This window comes from Pseudonaja textilis, chromosome 3 (assembly GCF_049901715.1).
Source record: "Pseudonaja textilis isolate UNSWEBS1 chromosome 3, rPseTex1.2, whole genome shotgun sequence".
Taxonomy (NCBI): Eukaryota; Metazoa; Chordata; class Lepidosauria; order Squamata; family Elapidae; genus Pseudonaja; species Pseudonaja textilis.
The window spans coordinates 140378712-140396041 of record NC_141992.1 but is presented as its reverse complement, the minus strand read 5'-3'; the positions used below and the strand labels follow the sequence as shown (position 1 = coordinate 140396041).

At 35.3% G+C, this 17330-nt stretch overlaps 1 protein-coding gene across 3 annotated transcripts in view; it reads left to right on the top strand.

Moving 5' to 3' along the window:
- Positions 1 to 17330, top strand: part of RIPOR2 (RHO family interacting cell polarization regulator 2) — a 100163-nt gene that overhangs the window by 76007 nt on the left and 6826 nt on the right. For 2 of the 3 annotated variants that reach the window (XM_087930961.1, XM_026699504.2), the window contains exons 9-18: positions 2207 to 2250; positions 3020 to 3145; positions 5047 to 5195; positions 5558 to 5687; positions 7128 to 7799; positions 10803 to 10984; positions 12004 to 12172; positions 14078 to 14213; positions 15047 to 15208; positions 16283 to 16441. In XM_087930961.1, coding sequence (XP_087787087.1) covers positions 2207 to 2250; positions 3020 to 3145; positions 5047 to 5195; positions 5558 to 5687; positions 7128 to 7799; positions 10803 to 10984; positions 12004 to 12172; positions 14078 to 14213; positions 15047 to 15208; positions 16283 to 16441 — 1929 coding nt within the window. Of the gene's footprint in view, positions 1 to 2206; positions 2251 to 3019; positions 3146 to 5046; positions 5196 to 5557; positions 5688 to 6110; positions 6258 to 7127; positions 7800 to 10802; positions 10985 to 12003; positions 12173 to 14077; positions 14214 to 15046; positions 15209 to 16282; positions 16442 to 17330 lie in introns of all 3 variants that reach the window. The other variant, XM_087930962.1, reaches the window with a different exon arrangement.

Genomic DNA, 17330 nt, shown 5'->3' with positions numbered 1-17330 from the left:
TTTTAAAGGACATCTTGATGTAAATGTAATGAGAAATCATGGTTTCCAACTCTGTCAATTAGATTCATATCCCAAGCCTTCTTTTTGCATAGTGTGCCAAACGAAACTGAAAACTTTTGTTTATAATCTAAGTTAATTTTCCATTAATGCCAGCTAAAGGAAAGTAATTTGTTTAGGCCAGAGGAAGATAACCTGGCTACATGTCCAGGTGTTCCCATTCTTCTTTTCTTACATATCATCTTGTTTATTAAGGCCTCAATTGCTGTTACCCCAGCCATTTTCTTAACAGGCCTCATTTCAGATGGATGTATAAATCATGCCATCTGATTCTTTTGTTTGACTTTAAACAGATTCTCTTCTTCTATGCTGGACTAGCATTTCATGCAAGGAATAGGCATCCATAGAATTGCAGTACAAAGGCAGGTTGGTCTACTGTCTAAGGCACCATTTTAGAAACAAAATCAAACAAACAAACAACCAAGAGTTCTAGTCCTGCCTTGGACATAGAGCTAGATGGGTGATATTGGACCAATCAGTTCAGCTCTAGGAACAAGGCAGTGACAAACCACTTCTGAAATCTTGCCACCAAAACTCTAAAATTGGCCAGACAGTTGCCAGGAGTCAAAATTGACTTGTAGGCACCCTCTTCCTCTCATAAAACAGCCTTATTACAAGATAGCACTAAAAATTAAATGGTTCCAATAATTACAACACTGAATGTCTGGGAAGAAGCATCTGAACCAGGTTTACTTCTCATGGCTGCTGTGAGCATGGGAAAATGCTTATTGAAACAATTGGGTATTGATTAAATGGTGAATGGTGTCTAATATATCATTATCTTCATCATCTGTAACTGTTTAATTATCTGCAATATTAAGGGCATTCACTTATGAACATACTTTTTAATAGACTTCCCCTAAAGTATTGATTGAGCTTAAAGAGTAATTGTAATTAATGTAGATTACAAATATTTTAAAAAACTAAACCATTAAAAAAAATCAATCAGCAAGAATTTATGAGGGACTGCTGCCACCTAGAGATCAAAAAGTTTGTTCCAATGTCAATAGGAAATTGAGAGAGAGAAAGAGACGGGCAGACAGACAGACAAACTCTTAGATGAAAGTTTTAGTAGATATTCAGTGTTAAGTCGCGAAAAGTCATGATTTTTCTATTGTGCATTGGTCAGATTGCAGCTAGAACATTGAATGCAATTCTAAACACCATATTTCAAAAAGACATTGACAACCTAAAGCTTATAGGAACTAAACTGATAAAGAGCCAGGAAAGAAAAAAAATCTGAGGATTGTGTAGAGTATGTGGGGTATGGTATGTTGGGAAGCTGAGCCGATTAACTGTAGAATCAGTTGTTGCTCCAGAGAAAACACTGTGAAAATAGTTTGCAACTCAGGAATTACAAACTAATGGTTTTTTCAATGAGGAGAACTCCCAACTCTTCTCCTTCCTATCTCTTGAAGTTTCTCTTCATCTCTGGAGAGCCCCCCCCCCCCCAATGTTTATATCAGGATTTCACACCTTGAGTTCTTGAATTTTCAAAGGAATTAAATATAAAAGTAAAAGAAGGTCCATACTAATTGGGTTTAATGTGTATTAAAAAATAAACATAGTAAAAAGTGTCTCTTTCTGCTCACATTAGGTTTATATAATGATATCTATTTCCAGGGACAAAGTTGTCCAAAAGTTAACATGAGAAAAAGTTAAAGTGAATGATATTACTTCCAATGAGAAGTGATAGCTAAATGCATCCCTTATTTGAACAGAATTCAGTTTCTTCATATGAGTTGGAAAGTTACATTTTAAATGGATTTGTGATTTTCTAAGACATTAATACTCAGAGTGTGCTAATTGGGCATGCAGAATTCAAAAAGTTAGATGCTGATAGTTTAATACTGTTCTCATGCATTATATTAACTCTTGCAACAGCAAACAATCCGGTTTCAGTCACTACTATCACTACTATTCCCAGTCCTTCAGAGAAGGTGAATGGGGGAAACAGTCATTTCTGTTAATGAAGAGAAGAGAATAAAATGCACTCTGAAAGTTGCTCTCTTAGATTCCTAAGTGCTCTGACAACATTGTAGGATGTTGTCGTTAACATAAAAGGGGGCAACAAAAACATTTCATGTGAAACCCTTCTCAAAAATAAGCATTTAATCTGAAACAGTTTTTAAATGTTATTGGCTTCTAGGTCTGGCTGGCTTTGCTCGACTTTGCCCTGGAGATCAGTATGAGGTAAGTAACTTGTAAATGTCATTTTCCATCATGCATTTCTTACTGTTCTCATGTCCTGTACAGCAAGAAAGGTCCCACTATTCTCTGTTTATGGATGAATGCACTCTGAACAGTTCCCACATAAAGACTGTGAGATTGGTCCCAGAGAGCTGATTGATGCCTTCCAAGATAACAACAGATCTTTCTTTAGCTTTGTCTTGGAAGCATGTCAGCAGGCTCTAAATATTTTATTCTTGGCATACGTCCTTTCCCTCTTGAGGCTCTCAAATCTAACTAGGACAGGCTGAGTTGAGCAGATCAATACTTCAAGTCGACTATCCCCCTTTTTTCTCCAAAGACAGATACTTTATTTTACCAACAAGTAGCAAGGTGGAAATTTAGAACAAAGAACAAGAACAAAGTCATATCTCTAGTCTGAATGCTTTGTGATTCTGCATTTATGTGTCATGTTGTAATGCTTAATGAAATAATATTTATGTTAACAACCTTGTGTAGCTATTATTATTTATTTATTAGATTTGTTTGCAACCCATCTCACTTTAAGGTGGCTCTCTTTTCTTTGTGATGTTCTTGAGCGATGTACTAACAATTCTATCCAGTTTTTTCCTTGGAAATATGTGAGTCCGATCCAAAACATAACCACTTCTGTAAATGCATTGAATCCATTAGTTCTGTTGGGTTCTTCACTCATTGTGATTGATTCAGAATGGTAGAATGAGAACAAAGTATGTATGATCATGATAAATGAGATCACATTTTGTTTTCTCAGATTTTCATGAGGTATGGCCGTCAAAGATGGAAACTAAAAGGCAAAATAGAAGTCAATGATAAGCAAAGTTGGGATGGAGAAGAAATGATCTTCCTCCCCCTTATTACTGGGCTAATCTCCATTAAGGTATTGATGTATTATTTACTTATTAAAGACATTGCCTGCCTTTCTGCTTACAACAATTAAAACCAAATGCAAATATAAAAGGTGACCTCAAAGTAGGTGAAGTTAAAATCAATTAACACTTAAAGGCTTTAGAAAATAAATGGATTTTCCTAAAATGGCTTTCCTAAATATAACTGTAATATAACTATAATATTGTCAACCCTCTCAGGTAAATCAAACAGGAAACAGGATTAGGTGAACTATGGGTAATTCTACTTATTCTAAGGTTGCATTAATAGAAACTTGCAAATCTGAAAGTACGCACCTGCCATTTTTAACTGCCTGACCTAGGAGGGCAGGTCTTTCCTCAGTTTCTTTCTCTGCTGTTCACTGATTGCAAGCTCCTGCTTTTCTTATCCGATTGTTTCCTAGGCAGCATCTCTCCTCTTTCCTTACAGCCACTAATGCATTCCATTAGAAATATGGAACTATGGAGAATAAGCAATGTCATTCTGGTTTCCTTTAATTCACGGAATGTATTGATAATATTTTACTGTGAAATTCTATTGAGAAAAAAACTAGTCAGGGAAGGACACTAGTGCTTTGTAGCTTCATTTATGTAGATCAGTTTGCTGTAATTTTCAAGAGATTACTTCCACTTGGGAATTTGTTCTTCTACACAGATAATCCTCGATTTATGACCATAATTGAGCCTAGAATTATGGTTGTAAGTCATTGCGGTAGTTGAGTGAGTCACCAGTCCTGTTTTTTTCAGTATTTTTTTCAGCATTAAGTAGCCATCGTAATTTTAAAATTGGATTAAGTAGCTTGGGGGGGTGTCCCAGACTATCAGTATTACAGAGCACAATTGGAAGTTTCATATATCATTTCTAAGATTATGCTTATCAGTTGAATATTCAAATGAATTATTAAATGTAAAAGAATCAAGTAATAAAATGGTAAATGTGTATGTCAAGTAAGCCCTTTCAAATGAATCAATAGACACAAACTTCTTTCCATTTTTAAATGATACTTTCAGTCCATTTTATTTGAGTATATAAAAGAGATTCTGCAATGTATACTTTTTTCTTTCAAATTATTTTATTTTATTCTATCAAACTAGTTAACAGAAGAAAAATTACATGTGTATTAACAATATAGTGGAACATCACTATTAATAATCAAAATAATATGCTTAAGAATTTTTGTTCAGTGACAACTAAAAGAACAATGACTTTAGTAGTGTCATAAGAGACTAAGGTTTTTATTTGCAAACTGTATCAACTGCATATAAAGAATATTCTTTATATGCTATTGTTCTGGTAGATAAGTCAGGCAGGATTCGTTTAAAGAGGAGTTAGAAATGGTGGGAATGTTTTGGAAATGCCAGTCATTAATACAATAATTAATGTCATATTCATGACCATTTATTATTATTATTTTGTATAAAACCCAACCACTTTGTCCAGTTTTTAAAAACAATACCTTTTGGGACTCTTTACCTATGCCTTGGGACTCTTTACCTATGCCTATGTCTTACATTCTAGATTTTCCCCCTATTCTTCATTCATTGAAGTTTTGAAGTTTCCTTGAAGTTTCCCACAAATAAATTATTATTATTAGCTTCTTTGACTCTGAACTGTGTAAATAATATCATTAGTAATATATTGTAAGAAAACTGAGCTAAATGTATCAGTGGTTTGTAGCTTTCTGTTTATGGAAAAAAATAAAGTACCATCCATGCAAATATGAAGTCCTGTGTAAATCTGAAGCAGTATTTCTTACTCTTTTGAACAAACAGTGTTAAAAGGATTAGTATACAAAACAGGTGAATATTTGGTATCTGAAGATGCTACTGATATAGTGAACTATTAATTGACAATTATTTTGTTCCTAATTATTAACACTAATTTATTCCAAAGGTCACAGAAGTTAAAGGTCTTGCCACTCATATTTTGGTTGGAAGTGTTACTTGTGAAACGAAAGACTTGTTTGCTGCTCAGCCTCAGGTTGTCGCTGTGGATATCAATGACCTTGGCACAATAAAGCTGAATCTGGAAATCACTTGGCAGTAAGTAAAGCTGGTTTTCTGGGGAGACGTCATCACTTCAAATCAACTGTTGTTCCAATAACAACAGCAACAGAAAATAAAATTATGGGATACACTTCTACTGAACTGGCACACTAGAGTATTTAAAGAGCTAGATCGTATTGTAGGTTAATTTTTGAGTTGGCAGCCACAGATAATATGCACTCTTCTGATATGAAAATATGAAATGAAAATATATACAAGAATGCTATTTTGTGAACCTCTTTTACAATGTACAGAATTTGCTCGTGCTGTACTATCTGAAGTGAGAAGAAAACCTTGTAATTCAATAGAATAACAGTTTAATGATGATTCAGTCTAATAATAGATTTATACTTTTGCAGTCCATTTGATGTGGAGGACATTACCCCATCAACGGGCAACACGAACAAAGCATCAGCTATTCAGAGAAGGATGTCCATTTACAGTCAAGGCACCCCAGAAACACCCATTTTCAAGGATCAGTCATTCTTTGTAAGTGATAGCAAAAACAATTAGTGGCTAAGTAGCACGGTCTGCTCAATTTTCTTTGACGTAACAGAAATAGAGGCAAAGGAAAAAGGGAGAATTGGCAGAGGTTTATTTTTTCTAGCCTATTCCTTGATCCAGTGGGGAAGGTCCTGTAAATGAAAGGAACTTTCCATATGTGATATGACTAATGTGAATACCACCATTTCTTTTTTTTTTTTTAGGAAAGAAAGTGTGATATTTTCCCCCTTACAGATAAAGGATCATTTAGGTGTGAGAAGCTTCCATAAATCTCATTTAGTGTGCACGTTGGTTTTGAATATTTGCACTAAATTTTCTTTATCAATCTATACTTTGTACACTTACAGTATATTTAAAAGACGATGGAGTCAACTAATTGCCCCATTTTTTTTGCCTTAATACTTCAAGAAATGGCGACATCCTTCACAAGACAGTCTCCACTCTGCCATTTTAGAGACTCTGCAAGATGCTTTCTTTGACAAGCTACGTCGCAGTCGCTCATTTAGTGATCTGCCATCTCTCAGGCTGAGGTCTAGAACAGGGCTAGAACAATATGTGAGTCCAGATGGTGTGACGAAATATCTTACTGCATTTCTCAAGCAGTTCCTCTGTTTTTATGCATGTCCTAAATCTGATATTTCTCTTTAAGATCTATCTTGTTTGCTGACTATTTATTGAGCAAATAATTATTGGCTCAAGTTGCTTATGTAGTCAAATAAAACTCTGACTGGCTTTAGTTTTGCAGATTCTTTTTAGAGAAGAGGCTAAAATAAGAAAGCCCTTATTATTTGAAATATTTTATAAACATATTTATATATGCACATGGTTTGAAATTTGTCCATAAACTATTTTTGGCAGGAGACTAAGAAAATAAATTCGATGCAGTCTGAAGTGAAAAATTTATCCATTGATTTCAGGCTGCAATATTGAAACTGCTTAGTTATCTTTGAGAAGTTATGTTTAAGGATTTGAAACTGTATTTCAGCATTGCTGAATAAAAGGACAAGATAATCCCCAGTATACTTATGGTGTAATCTACTATACTGTAATACCAATCATATAATGACATGTGATGTTCTCTTAGTGTGCATTTTGTTTCTTCAGCTTATTTTCAACCAGAATAAAAGATTCTAATTTATTCATAAAGATAATGAGTTTGCAATGCTCAAAAAAGCTTCATAATTGGTTTAGAATTTTTCGGTAGATATTCTGGGCTATTTCTGATCCTTCTTATTTTCTGGCTTTTGGACATTTTTTTTATCTTCCTATCACTTAGAAAAGATCAGTAGCATAAAAGCTAAATGAATTTATTTTGTAATTCCAAATAACCTAGTTTCACAGAAAGTAGCAAATTGTTTCTTTAAAAAAATGCTTGACATCACCTCGGTAATATTTTAATTGAAACTATTTTTATTATATTTGCAGTCAAATTTACCAGATGATGTTTTTGAAAATGGAACAGCGGAAAATGAGAAAAGTTCATTATCTTTCAGTTTCATTGACATTACCAGTGAACATTGTACTACATCATATAGTTCAACGGACTCGTCCTTTACGATAAATAATTCCAATCCTGAAATTGCCATAATCCCAGATCCCAGTGGGAAAAGGTTATCCAAACCTGACCCTGTATACAATATTCATTCAAGATGTGAGGACTCCACATCTGAATCCAACGACTTAACATCACAAGAGCACGGTGAAAATATGATTACAAATCTAGATTCTGAACTTTGCCAAACTTCTCCTCATTTGAGAGGCAACAGTGTGATTTTAGCAAGTAGTGCCTCAGAGTCACTTCTTCCGGATACAGATGAGTTATCAGATGTCAAACCTGTAGAGCTGGATACCTTTGAAGGCAATATCACAAAGCAGCTGGTTAAAAGACTGACATCTGGAGAGGGCCCAATGACACCTGAAAAATGTCATTGTGAGGGGTCAATTAGTGGAGAATCTGAAGGCTATAAATCATGTGTTGATGGAAGTCTAGAAGAAGCATTTCAGGGGCTTCTGTTAGCTCTTGAACCTCATAAAGAACAGTTTAAAGAATTCCAGGAATTGGACCAAGGAATTATACATCTAGATGAGATCCTAAAAGTAAGTTCAGTTTCAAATAAATCTCATTCATTGTGAATAGAAGAATGGTTATTATATAATCTTCAGTAATAAAACTAATTGTTTGGATAGTAGCTTTCCTGACACCAAGCATCATTTCACCATTTACATTCAATATAGAATGATCAAGAAAGAAATCACAAAATGGAAGAGCCAGATCAAGTCTTGGTCTAATGAAATAATTGCAGCAAACTATTGCTGAATTATATTTTTGGCTGTTAAAATCTACAGTATAGATGTACTTTCCACATAACAAAATTAAGCCTTAAATGGAACAATCATTAGATAAGCTAAAACAACAAAATTGTGGAAACTCTGATGCATTCTGCCCTCCTATTCCAGTAATATATGTAATAAGATATTGTGAGGAGCAGATCCACCAACTGAAATCTCAAAATCAGTCAGGTATGGATGGTCAAGCTGAATTGAACTACAGTTTTCCCCCCCTTGTTTAATCTAAGTTGGCAGATGGTTGGATAAACTTAAATTTGATAAGTTCACAGACATCCTGATAAAAGTTTTCTTAATTATAATACAGTAATGGTTTGTTAATATTCTCTACTACAATGTTTTTCAAGTATCTGTTCCAATTCTGTATTTTTTCTCATGGTCTCTCATGTAAATATTAACTAGTTCCAATCCTGCTTATTGTTTACTGCTTTGCTTGTTTTTAAAATTAATTATTCCTTTGCCTATAGTAGAAAAGTTTGAATTTGAAAGAGATTTTACATTTTCCTTTCCCTTCCCTTTTAATTTAACACAACAAGACTGACAGTTAAGTAATTCCATGTTCTGTTTTGATATACAGCAATATGCAGAACTAAGTCTTGGTTCCAAGTCATAATAAATTGGCATGCCAAATGAACCAGTGCCAAATCAAATTAGTGATGTAATTGTGGAAATGCTTCTTATATGATAGAATACTATAGGGAGCACTAAAGTGCCGCTATTACAGCTATTTTATTAAGGTATTTGGAAATTGAATAGTTTAATGATAGATGCTATTAGAGAGATGTCTGGAGATAATGCTTGGCATTTTTTTTTAAATTTAATTCATTTTTTAAACCCATTTCATCCCATTTAACTGAAATGTATATTTATCAGTGAATATTTTGGATATTATAATATTACAATATTGCTGTTTGAATAGCTCTATTTTTAGACTAGTGTTACAGAAGCTTTTCAGTGAACACATTTTTTCCAGATTTATAATTGGGTACTTCGATGGAAATGCATTAGCACTTCATTGGATAATCTTGGGTTAAATTTGTACTCATGTAACACTAGCATTTGATTTCAACTAAAATGTACTACAGTAATTACCACAGAATATGACAGCTCTAATAAAGACCATTAAATGTTAAATTTATACTAGTTTACGTTACCAGATACAGTTTTGTTTGTACAGGAAATGTAATTTTTAAAATTATCTTTATTAAATAGTTTTAAAACACTAAATAATTGAGTTTCTGATCTTCATTTTCTTCAGCATATTTATGTGCAAAGCTAGTAGATTTCATTTTTTTTAACGTACGTCACTCTTTTAAAGCCAATTTTCTATAGGTAGCTTACAATAATATTAAATCACAATTTTAGAATTAGTTAAAATATAATTAAAATAAAATATATAAAGAGTAAGAGAATATATATTCAATATTTAATAAAGCACCAAGCTTAATCATACCTTTTGAAGTTTGATTACCTAAATTTTATTTTGTTTCAAGACTCACCCTAGGCTGTCATTTTGACAGGAGTCACAGCTCTAAGCCATGGTTTGTTTAATAAAATGCATATATCCATGCAGAAAAAGACAAATTAGCATATTTTAAATCTCTCTCATGCACATACACACCCATCTTGTATGTGCCTGCCTCTGTGTGTGTGTGTTTGTGTGTTTGACTTGAAAATCAGCCTTAATAATTTTGGAAATAACTGATAGTGATCAGATGCAAAATGTTGACAATTTTTTTCACTTAGTTGTAGGAGTTTTTAAATCTTATCAGTTTCAAATGTGAACAAAGTCAAATTTTCTTCTAAATTTATGGTAATGTGAGGATTAGTTAATATGGACAGCAGTTGTCATGACATTGGGGGATAGACATGTTAGTTTAACCTTATTTTATTTGTTGTTTTATTTAATATATATAAACAGTCTTTAACTTATATCCATTTGTTCAAACTTGTGTCTAAACTGTAAGGGGGACTTACAACTGGTCCGCAGAGTTCCCTTTATCCTACCATCTCTTCAGTCACATGATGGCAGTTACTGACAGTAACTGGCTGGCTTCCCACAAACAAAATCAAATGGTAGGTAAGCAGGAATTGGAAGATCTTCACTTAACAACCGTAATCTGGGACTACTGGAACTGCCATCATTAAGTAAACTAGAAGAAAAAAAAGTAGCACCCATCACATGATAATCACATTTTACAATTGTATCATTTAACAGTATTCCAGTCTCTATGGCTATTTTAACCCAAGGGCTACCTGTGATTTATACTCCAATGAACTCAGTAGGGTTCAGGTGCGTTATGTAAATTTAGGTCTGGATTGAGTTATACCTAACCCCAAATACAGTACTTTCAAAAGTCAAATAATCCCATTTTGGAATTTCCTCATCACATCTCAGTTGACCCAGTGAGCATGTCAGGGAAGTGAATTACTTAGTGTTTTTTCAGGGTAGGGTTTTTTCCAACAATGGAAATCTCAGTTCACATAGATTTGATTTTTCTAAATCTCATCGCAACTGCATCTATCCTTTCCATAAGTTAGATCCTCCTCAGTTCTCAAAATACATGAAAAATGATATCCTAAAATCTGGAAATTAAGTGATGGGAGGACAAGGCCAAACAAGCCAACGATAGGGAATCATTGATGGATTTGAAAAGAAAGTCTCACCCCAATTTACCTGGAATATTCTTGAAACCAAACCATTTTGAATGGCTGAACTGTTCTTCACGTTTTGTTTTGATTTTGCTCTTGCAGTGCAGACCAATAGTAAGTCACAGCAGGTCATCCAGCTTAAGCCTAACAGTTGAGAGTGCACTGGAAAGTTTTGATTTCCTCAACACTTCTGACTTTGAGGATGAAGGCGGTACTGATGAGCTTTGCGATGGTGCTCGTGGTGCAGACTCTGTGTTCTCAGACACAGAAATCGAGAAAAACAGGTAAGAACACCAGCACTGAACGCTGCTCAGGTTTATTCCTTTCTGCCTCCAGATACCAAGGCAAGATCTCCAAGGCACTGCAAGCTTGGTCAACTTGGGATGGAGATGTGTAACTGAGTATCATTTGCATATTTGGGACACCTTACCGTATGCCATCAAATGACCTCACCCAGCAGTTTTATGTAAATGATAAATAGAAGTGGAGAGAACGTTGAGGCATTTGTAGCACCTCACAAAAGCAGGCATTGCAGGCTAACGCCTCCTATCAGTGTGATGGGTATCTACCCCAGGGGATGGAGGAAAAGGGGGATAAAACTTTGCCCCCACAGGAACCCCCAAAGCTGATGTAGAAGGATACCATAATTGATGATATTGGAAGCTGCTGAGTGGTCAAGATGTCATTAAAGTTTAAGAAATTCCTTGACTTACTTAGTAGAATGAAAAAGGTGTTCAAAGATTTTTGTATGCTGTGAATAAAGGAAAGAGAAAATTGGTGTTTGTTTTTATGACTCCCTTTCCAACAGATTCTCCCTCACTCTTACTTTTTAATATTTTTTAGCTAGACAATTAATCACATGTCAGGAAAGGACTGACATATTACCTCTTAATTGCATAACTTTTGAAAACCACAAATCTATAGTTCAGTTATATCCACTGCGCAGTTTGGCAAGGGATGTTGTCAACAAAGCGAGGTGAAAAGGAAAAAAAAGGAAAAGAAAAGCTATAGCAAAGCTTGATTTCAAAGACTTCTTAGGAAGACTTCCTTATAAAAAAGTGATTGTTTCAAAGAAACAAGTAGGCTAGTGTGGTAACGATATATCCTTTAAATGCAGGCACTTTTTTTTTTTGGCACTTTTTACCTCATGCTACTGCCAATTTGAGATACAATGTATTCATTAAAAGGTTACTGGCCTATGAAGAGCTGTTTGGTTACAGGAGAGTGCTTTCAACAATTTCTCTTGTGCACTGCTTACATGAAAAGAAAATCAAACTGCTCACTTACCTCCCAGCTTGAACAGTTACAGGTCAGAACACCCAGAAGGCAGAGGGCATCTCAGCGAAGCATTGACGGAAGACACGGGCGTTGGAACCAGTGTGGCTGGAAGTCCTCTGCCGTTGACCACCGGAAGTGAAAGCCTTGATATCACCATAGTCAAGCACTTGCAGTACTGTACACAGCTTATCCAGGTATCCCATAAGGCAGTGGTGGCTAACCTTTTGGGGCGCCTGTGCTGAAAATTGCCCTCGCGCTCGTGTGCCAGCACCCAGAAGGCAATGCGCACGCCCCCCCCAAGTATACGCACACAATCCCCCCACACGTGCTGCGTGGCTCCCCATGCGCTACGTGTCTGCACATGCGTGCGTGCTCCCCATGCAACGTGCATCTGCGCATGCATGCGATACCCCCGCATGCGTCTGCGCATGTGCGCACGGCTCCCATGCACCCCTGCGCATGCGCGCCAGATGCCCGACAATTAGTTGGTGGGCAGCATGCATGCATGTGCAGTAGACCTGTTCTGGGCAAGGGCTTGCACGCCGGAGGTAATGGCTCTATGTGCCACTTCTGGCACACATGCCATAGGTTTGCCATCATGGCCATAGGGTTACATGTTTTTTAAGAGATTATTAAGACTCATCTGCTCTTGTTTTTTGTGTTGTACACACAGCCTTATTTGTTGGAACTTAATTTTCTTTGTACTTTTGCATAAGCATAAGGTGAAAAGGACAGACACTGGGGTTGGGAAAAAAAACTAGCAAATGTGCTTGTCCAAAGAAGCTATAGAATGTGAAAGGGTTTTTTTTTTAAATCCAGAAAAAACCTAATTCTCTTCAGAGGTTTCCAACAAGAGATGAAGGCCCAAACTTTATTGCTATTCTCCATTCCAGAAGTTGGGGGAAGGGCCATAATTCCCCACCCCTGTTCCATGCCAATCTCCATTTTAACTCTCATCCTATGTTCTCCATATATGACTTTATTTGATCATGGTCCACTTAAATCTGAACAGAACTCCTGTTCACTCTTTGCTGTCCAATGTGGCATGGCCTGGTACCAAATTGGTAACAGCACTTTGACACTGTAGGAGATGAAGGCTATATATTCTCATCTGACCCAGACTTCTTGACAGTTTGAGTTTTCCTAAGTTGTTTTAAAAAACAAAAACAGGGTTTTAACTGTGCAGAAAACCTAACGAGATGACTATGTTTTAAGTCAGACTTAAATTGAAGATGTAATTTTATATTCTTCTTAGGGTTAAAGTACTACTGAAGTGAATGAGACATATTTCCAAATAAGTCAAAATTGGAAGTTTGGGTCTAGTGGTTAAGGCACCAAGCTAGAAGCCTGGAGTCCATGAGTTCTAATGCCACCTTAGATACGAAAGCCAGCTAGATGACTAGGTCAGTCACAGTTTCTCAGCCCAATCCACTTCACATGTGTGTTGTTGTAAGAAAAATAGAAGGAAAAGGGAGTATTACATATGTTTCACTGCTTTGGATTATTTATAAAAATAATAAAGGTGGGATATAAATAATAAAATAACAAATATTTATTTTGCTCATTGCTCAGCCTAAAATCATATAAAAATTGTAATTCCCCCCTCCTCCCAGTAATTGTTCAAGTGGATTATTGTGCATATTCTGAGACTAAAATAATACTGTGGAAGTATTTCCCCCCCGTTTTTGTGTATAGTAATCATAAACTTAGGGTTTTCTTTCTATGAAATAAATATGACATATTCAAGGAAAATACGGCATATTCAGAGTAGTGTAGTGTAGTAAATCTGTTTACTGAGCTTTATCTGCTTTGCTGAGAACAGAGATCACTATTAGAAAAACATACTAAATCCCCTGTATTCTCAAAGTCAAAATAATAGAATCCAACACACAATCCAATATAGCTGGTTAGCAATTAACAGAAACACATGATATTTGAATCCCATTTTAAAGTGTATGACAAAGATCATGTTTGTAAAATACATAAAGTTATAACATCATTCTTTGATAAATTTGCATTCATTCACATTTGGGATTGTGACCTAATTAGTGATGGTTTTGTATGAGGAATATTTACACTGTTCTTTCCTATTTTACCAGCAAATTGTATTCTCTAGCAGAACTCCCTTTGTCACAAGGTCTCTTCTGGATAAACTATCCCAACAAATTTTAGTGATTGAGAATCTTGCAGAGATCAGCAGTGAGACCCTGGGAAGCTTCAGACCTATAAGTGAAGGTGAGAAATAGCATAGACAATATTCATGTGAATATATGATTATATATTTCTGTTTCTTACTCTAATCTATGCAGTACTTTTCTCTGCATGTTCAGATCTACTCTTTTAAGGCTGCTTTTGTACAATTAGTTATCCAGTGTAAACCTGATTAAATACCATGAACTTTGTTGAAGTAAGCCTATGAGGGGAATAGGCTATAAAGTTTCAGCCCCCTGCAGATTTCCTTGGTGAAACATATTAATGAAACCAGGGGAATTTCTTTCTGAGAAATATGTTCAAAATCAAGTTGGATAAAAAAGGACAGTAGCTCGGGCACAGAACAGTGGTCTGCACATGTCAACTATCCTGGGCACAGAATTCTAAGTTATTACAAGGAAGGACATGAAGAAAAAACAGTTTAAAGCCACAGGGAGATGTTGTTTGAAGAGGCAGGCAATCTGTGACCCCCTTTCCTAGTGAACATTCTTCTAGCATGAAATCTTAACCTCAACAGCTAAAGCCTTCTTAGCTTATATTTATCTCAACCTCAGCAATGCTAAGGTCCAACATCTAGTCCAAGATCCAGATATTAGCCAGGCTAGAGAATTCTGGGAGTTGAAGTTTACCCATTTTAAAATTACTGAGGTTAAGAAACGCTGATCTAGATCTTAAAAATGATAGACGTAATCAATAAATTATTATCTTTCCAGTCAAGGAAAAGTATTTTTGTTCCATTTTCCAAGCAAATATAACTCTCTACTAATTTCTACCCATTTCTTTGCAATTTAGAGCTGATTGCTGTCCAATTTTAATTTATGCTAATAATTCACTATTATGGTATTCTTTTCCATTAGCAATTCCAGAATTTCAGAAAAAGATATCGCTTCTTTCTTTCTGGAATAAGTGTACCAATTCTTCTGGGTTGTATCACACCTCTGCAGACAAAATGGTCAAACAACTGGATATCACTTTTTCTACAGTGGTGAATGGCGAATGTCCAGGGCTTTCAGAAACAGGTACAGTTACCTAATGTGCTTTAAAAAAAGTGATTGCAAAGACCACAATTGCCAGTAATTAATCAGATATCTCAAAACATAATAACTGGTACTTTCTGCTGAATGTTTGGTCTTTTAAGATTCAGACATTAGGTCTGTTACATAATTTGAGATTTAAGTCCTATATATAAGCATTTCATCTTGAAGCAAATCAGCGTGGGCCTTAAATTCTGTAACACCATGGATGTGATTGCACTGTTATACAATATTATGTAATATTAGTATAAACAAGTAAATGAATAGCTTTCCAGAGGTATAAATTAATTTTGATTGAAAACTGTATATATATTAAAATGTATATATTACAGCCAGGACCATTTTTGTATACAAGGCACAATGAACAGGCAAAGATAGATAGCTACAATGGCAATATTTTTAATGTTACTGAAATCCCAAAAATCTTTTGTCAAATACAATACATTATCTCATTTTTCAGTACAAGCTAGTTGACTAAATATTACTGGACCTACTTAATATTGAAATAATTATATATGTAAATGGGGATGGACTTTTAACACTCTTATAAGATTTTGTCCAAAATTTAATTAAAAATCTAGTTTTAAAAGTTGCTGTTTAAATAAATTATTTTGAGGTTTTTTAAACAATATAATTTTGGTTTGCAGTTCCAGATTTCTTTAGACCATGCCCATAATAAAAAGTGAATATGTTCAACCAAAGTCAATCACTTTTAAGGTGACTTCCTGTCATATCATACCAGTAGCCTATTCTCTTTCCATTTGTTCTGCTGGGGTATGATAGAAATATAATGACTTTTAAATTGAGTGTCATTGTAGAAGAGGTACCAATTAGTTTCCCCGAGATTGCCAATATTCTAAAGTTTTCATAATCTCTAATCATTGTCATACTAATTCTTTCTGGAAATTATAATTCTAAATTTCTAGAAAGTATGAAGTGATCTAATTTTTTTTCTACACAATTACCCTTTCTAAAAATGACTTACCTCCATTAATTTTATGTTGCTCTTATTAATGGGGATTCATTTGCTAACTAATACTTTTATCTGGTTATATGCAGTGTTCAGAACTTTGATTTCTCATATCTTGGACCGTACAGAACCTCTCCTCTCCTCCAGTCTGTCCTTGGAAATCATAACAGTTTTTCAGTATTACAACTATTTTGCTCATAAAAATGTTAGTGATCTGGCTAACTATTTGCTTCAGCTTGCAAGAGAAGGTAAGAAACAGGCTCTTCAGAAGTTCAAATTCCATAATGCAGCAATACTTTTAGTAGGAACAACTAAAACGGTAGAAAAAAGATCTGAAAATTGTTGAGGATTCCAGAACATTTCAGAAGTGTTCTATACAAAAGACAGTTTTGTGGTAGTGTTCTTTATCATTTTGAGGGTGTAAAACAGTGGTGGAATTCAAAAATTTTACTACCAGTTCTGTGGGCGTGGCTTATTTGGTGGGCATGGCTTGGTGGTCATGTGACTGGGTGGGTGTGGCTTAGTGATCATGTGACTGGGTGGGTGTGGCTTGGTGATTATGTGACTGGGTGGGCATGGCTTGGTGGTCATGTGACTGGCTGGGTGTGGCACATCAAGGGGTGCCTTACCTGCCCCCTCCACTCCCATTCATTCCTTGTCACTCAGCCTCAACTTATCTATAGTCTGTAAAAATGTTGTTCACCTTTTTTGACTTTGTTATCTGCATACTATAGATGTATTTTCATGGACCACTGAAAGGAGGAAATGGCTCACATGCTTTACTCAAGAGTGTGATATAGGCAACAGGCTTTTAAGGGGCTGCCACAAAGAAAAATATGTGGTAGCCCTGGGCAAAAGAAAGGCAGTAGAATCATTCTAGGTGTAGGGACAGTGTAAAATATTAACACATGATAATTAAAAATAATAGCACAGAGTTTTCTCTGTCTCTCTTTCCCTTCCTATTTCTTTTCCTTCCTTTCTCTTTCTTTGTCTCTTTCTGTCTTTCTTTCCCTTCCTTTCTTTTTCTCTCTCTCTCACACACACACCAACTCTCTCTCTCCCTATTTCTTTTTCTTTCTTTCTCTTTCTTCCTCCTTCTTTTTCTCCCTCTTTCTTTCTCTCTTTCTTTCTTTCTTT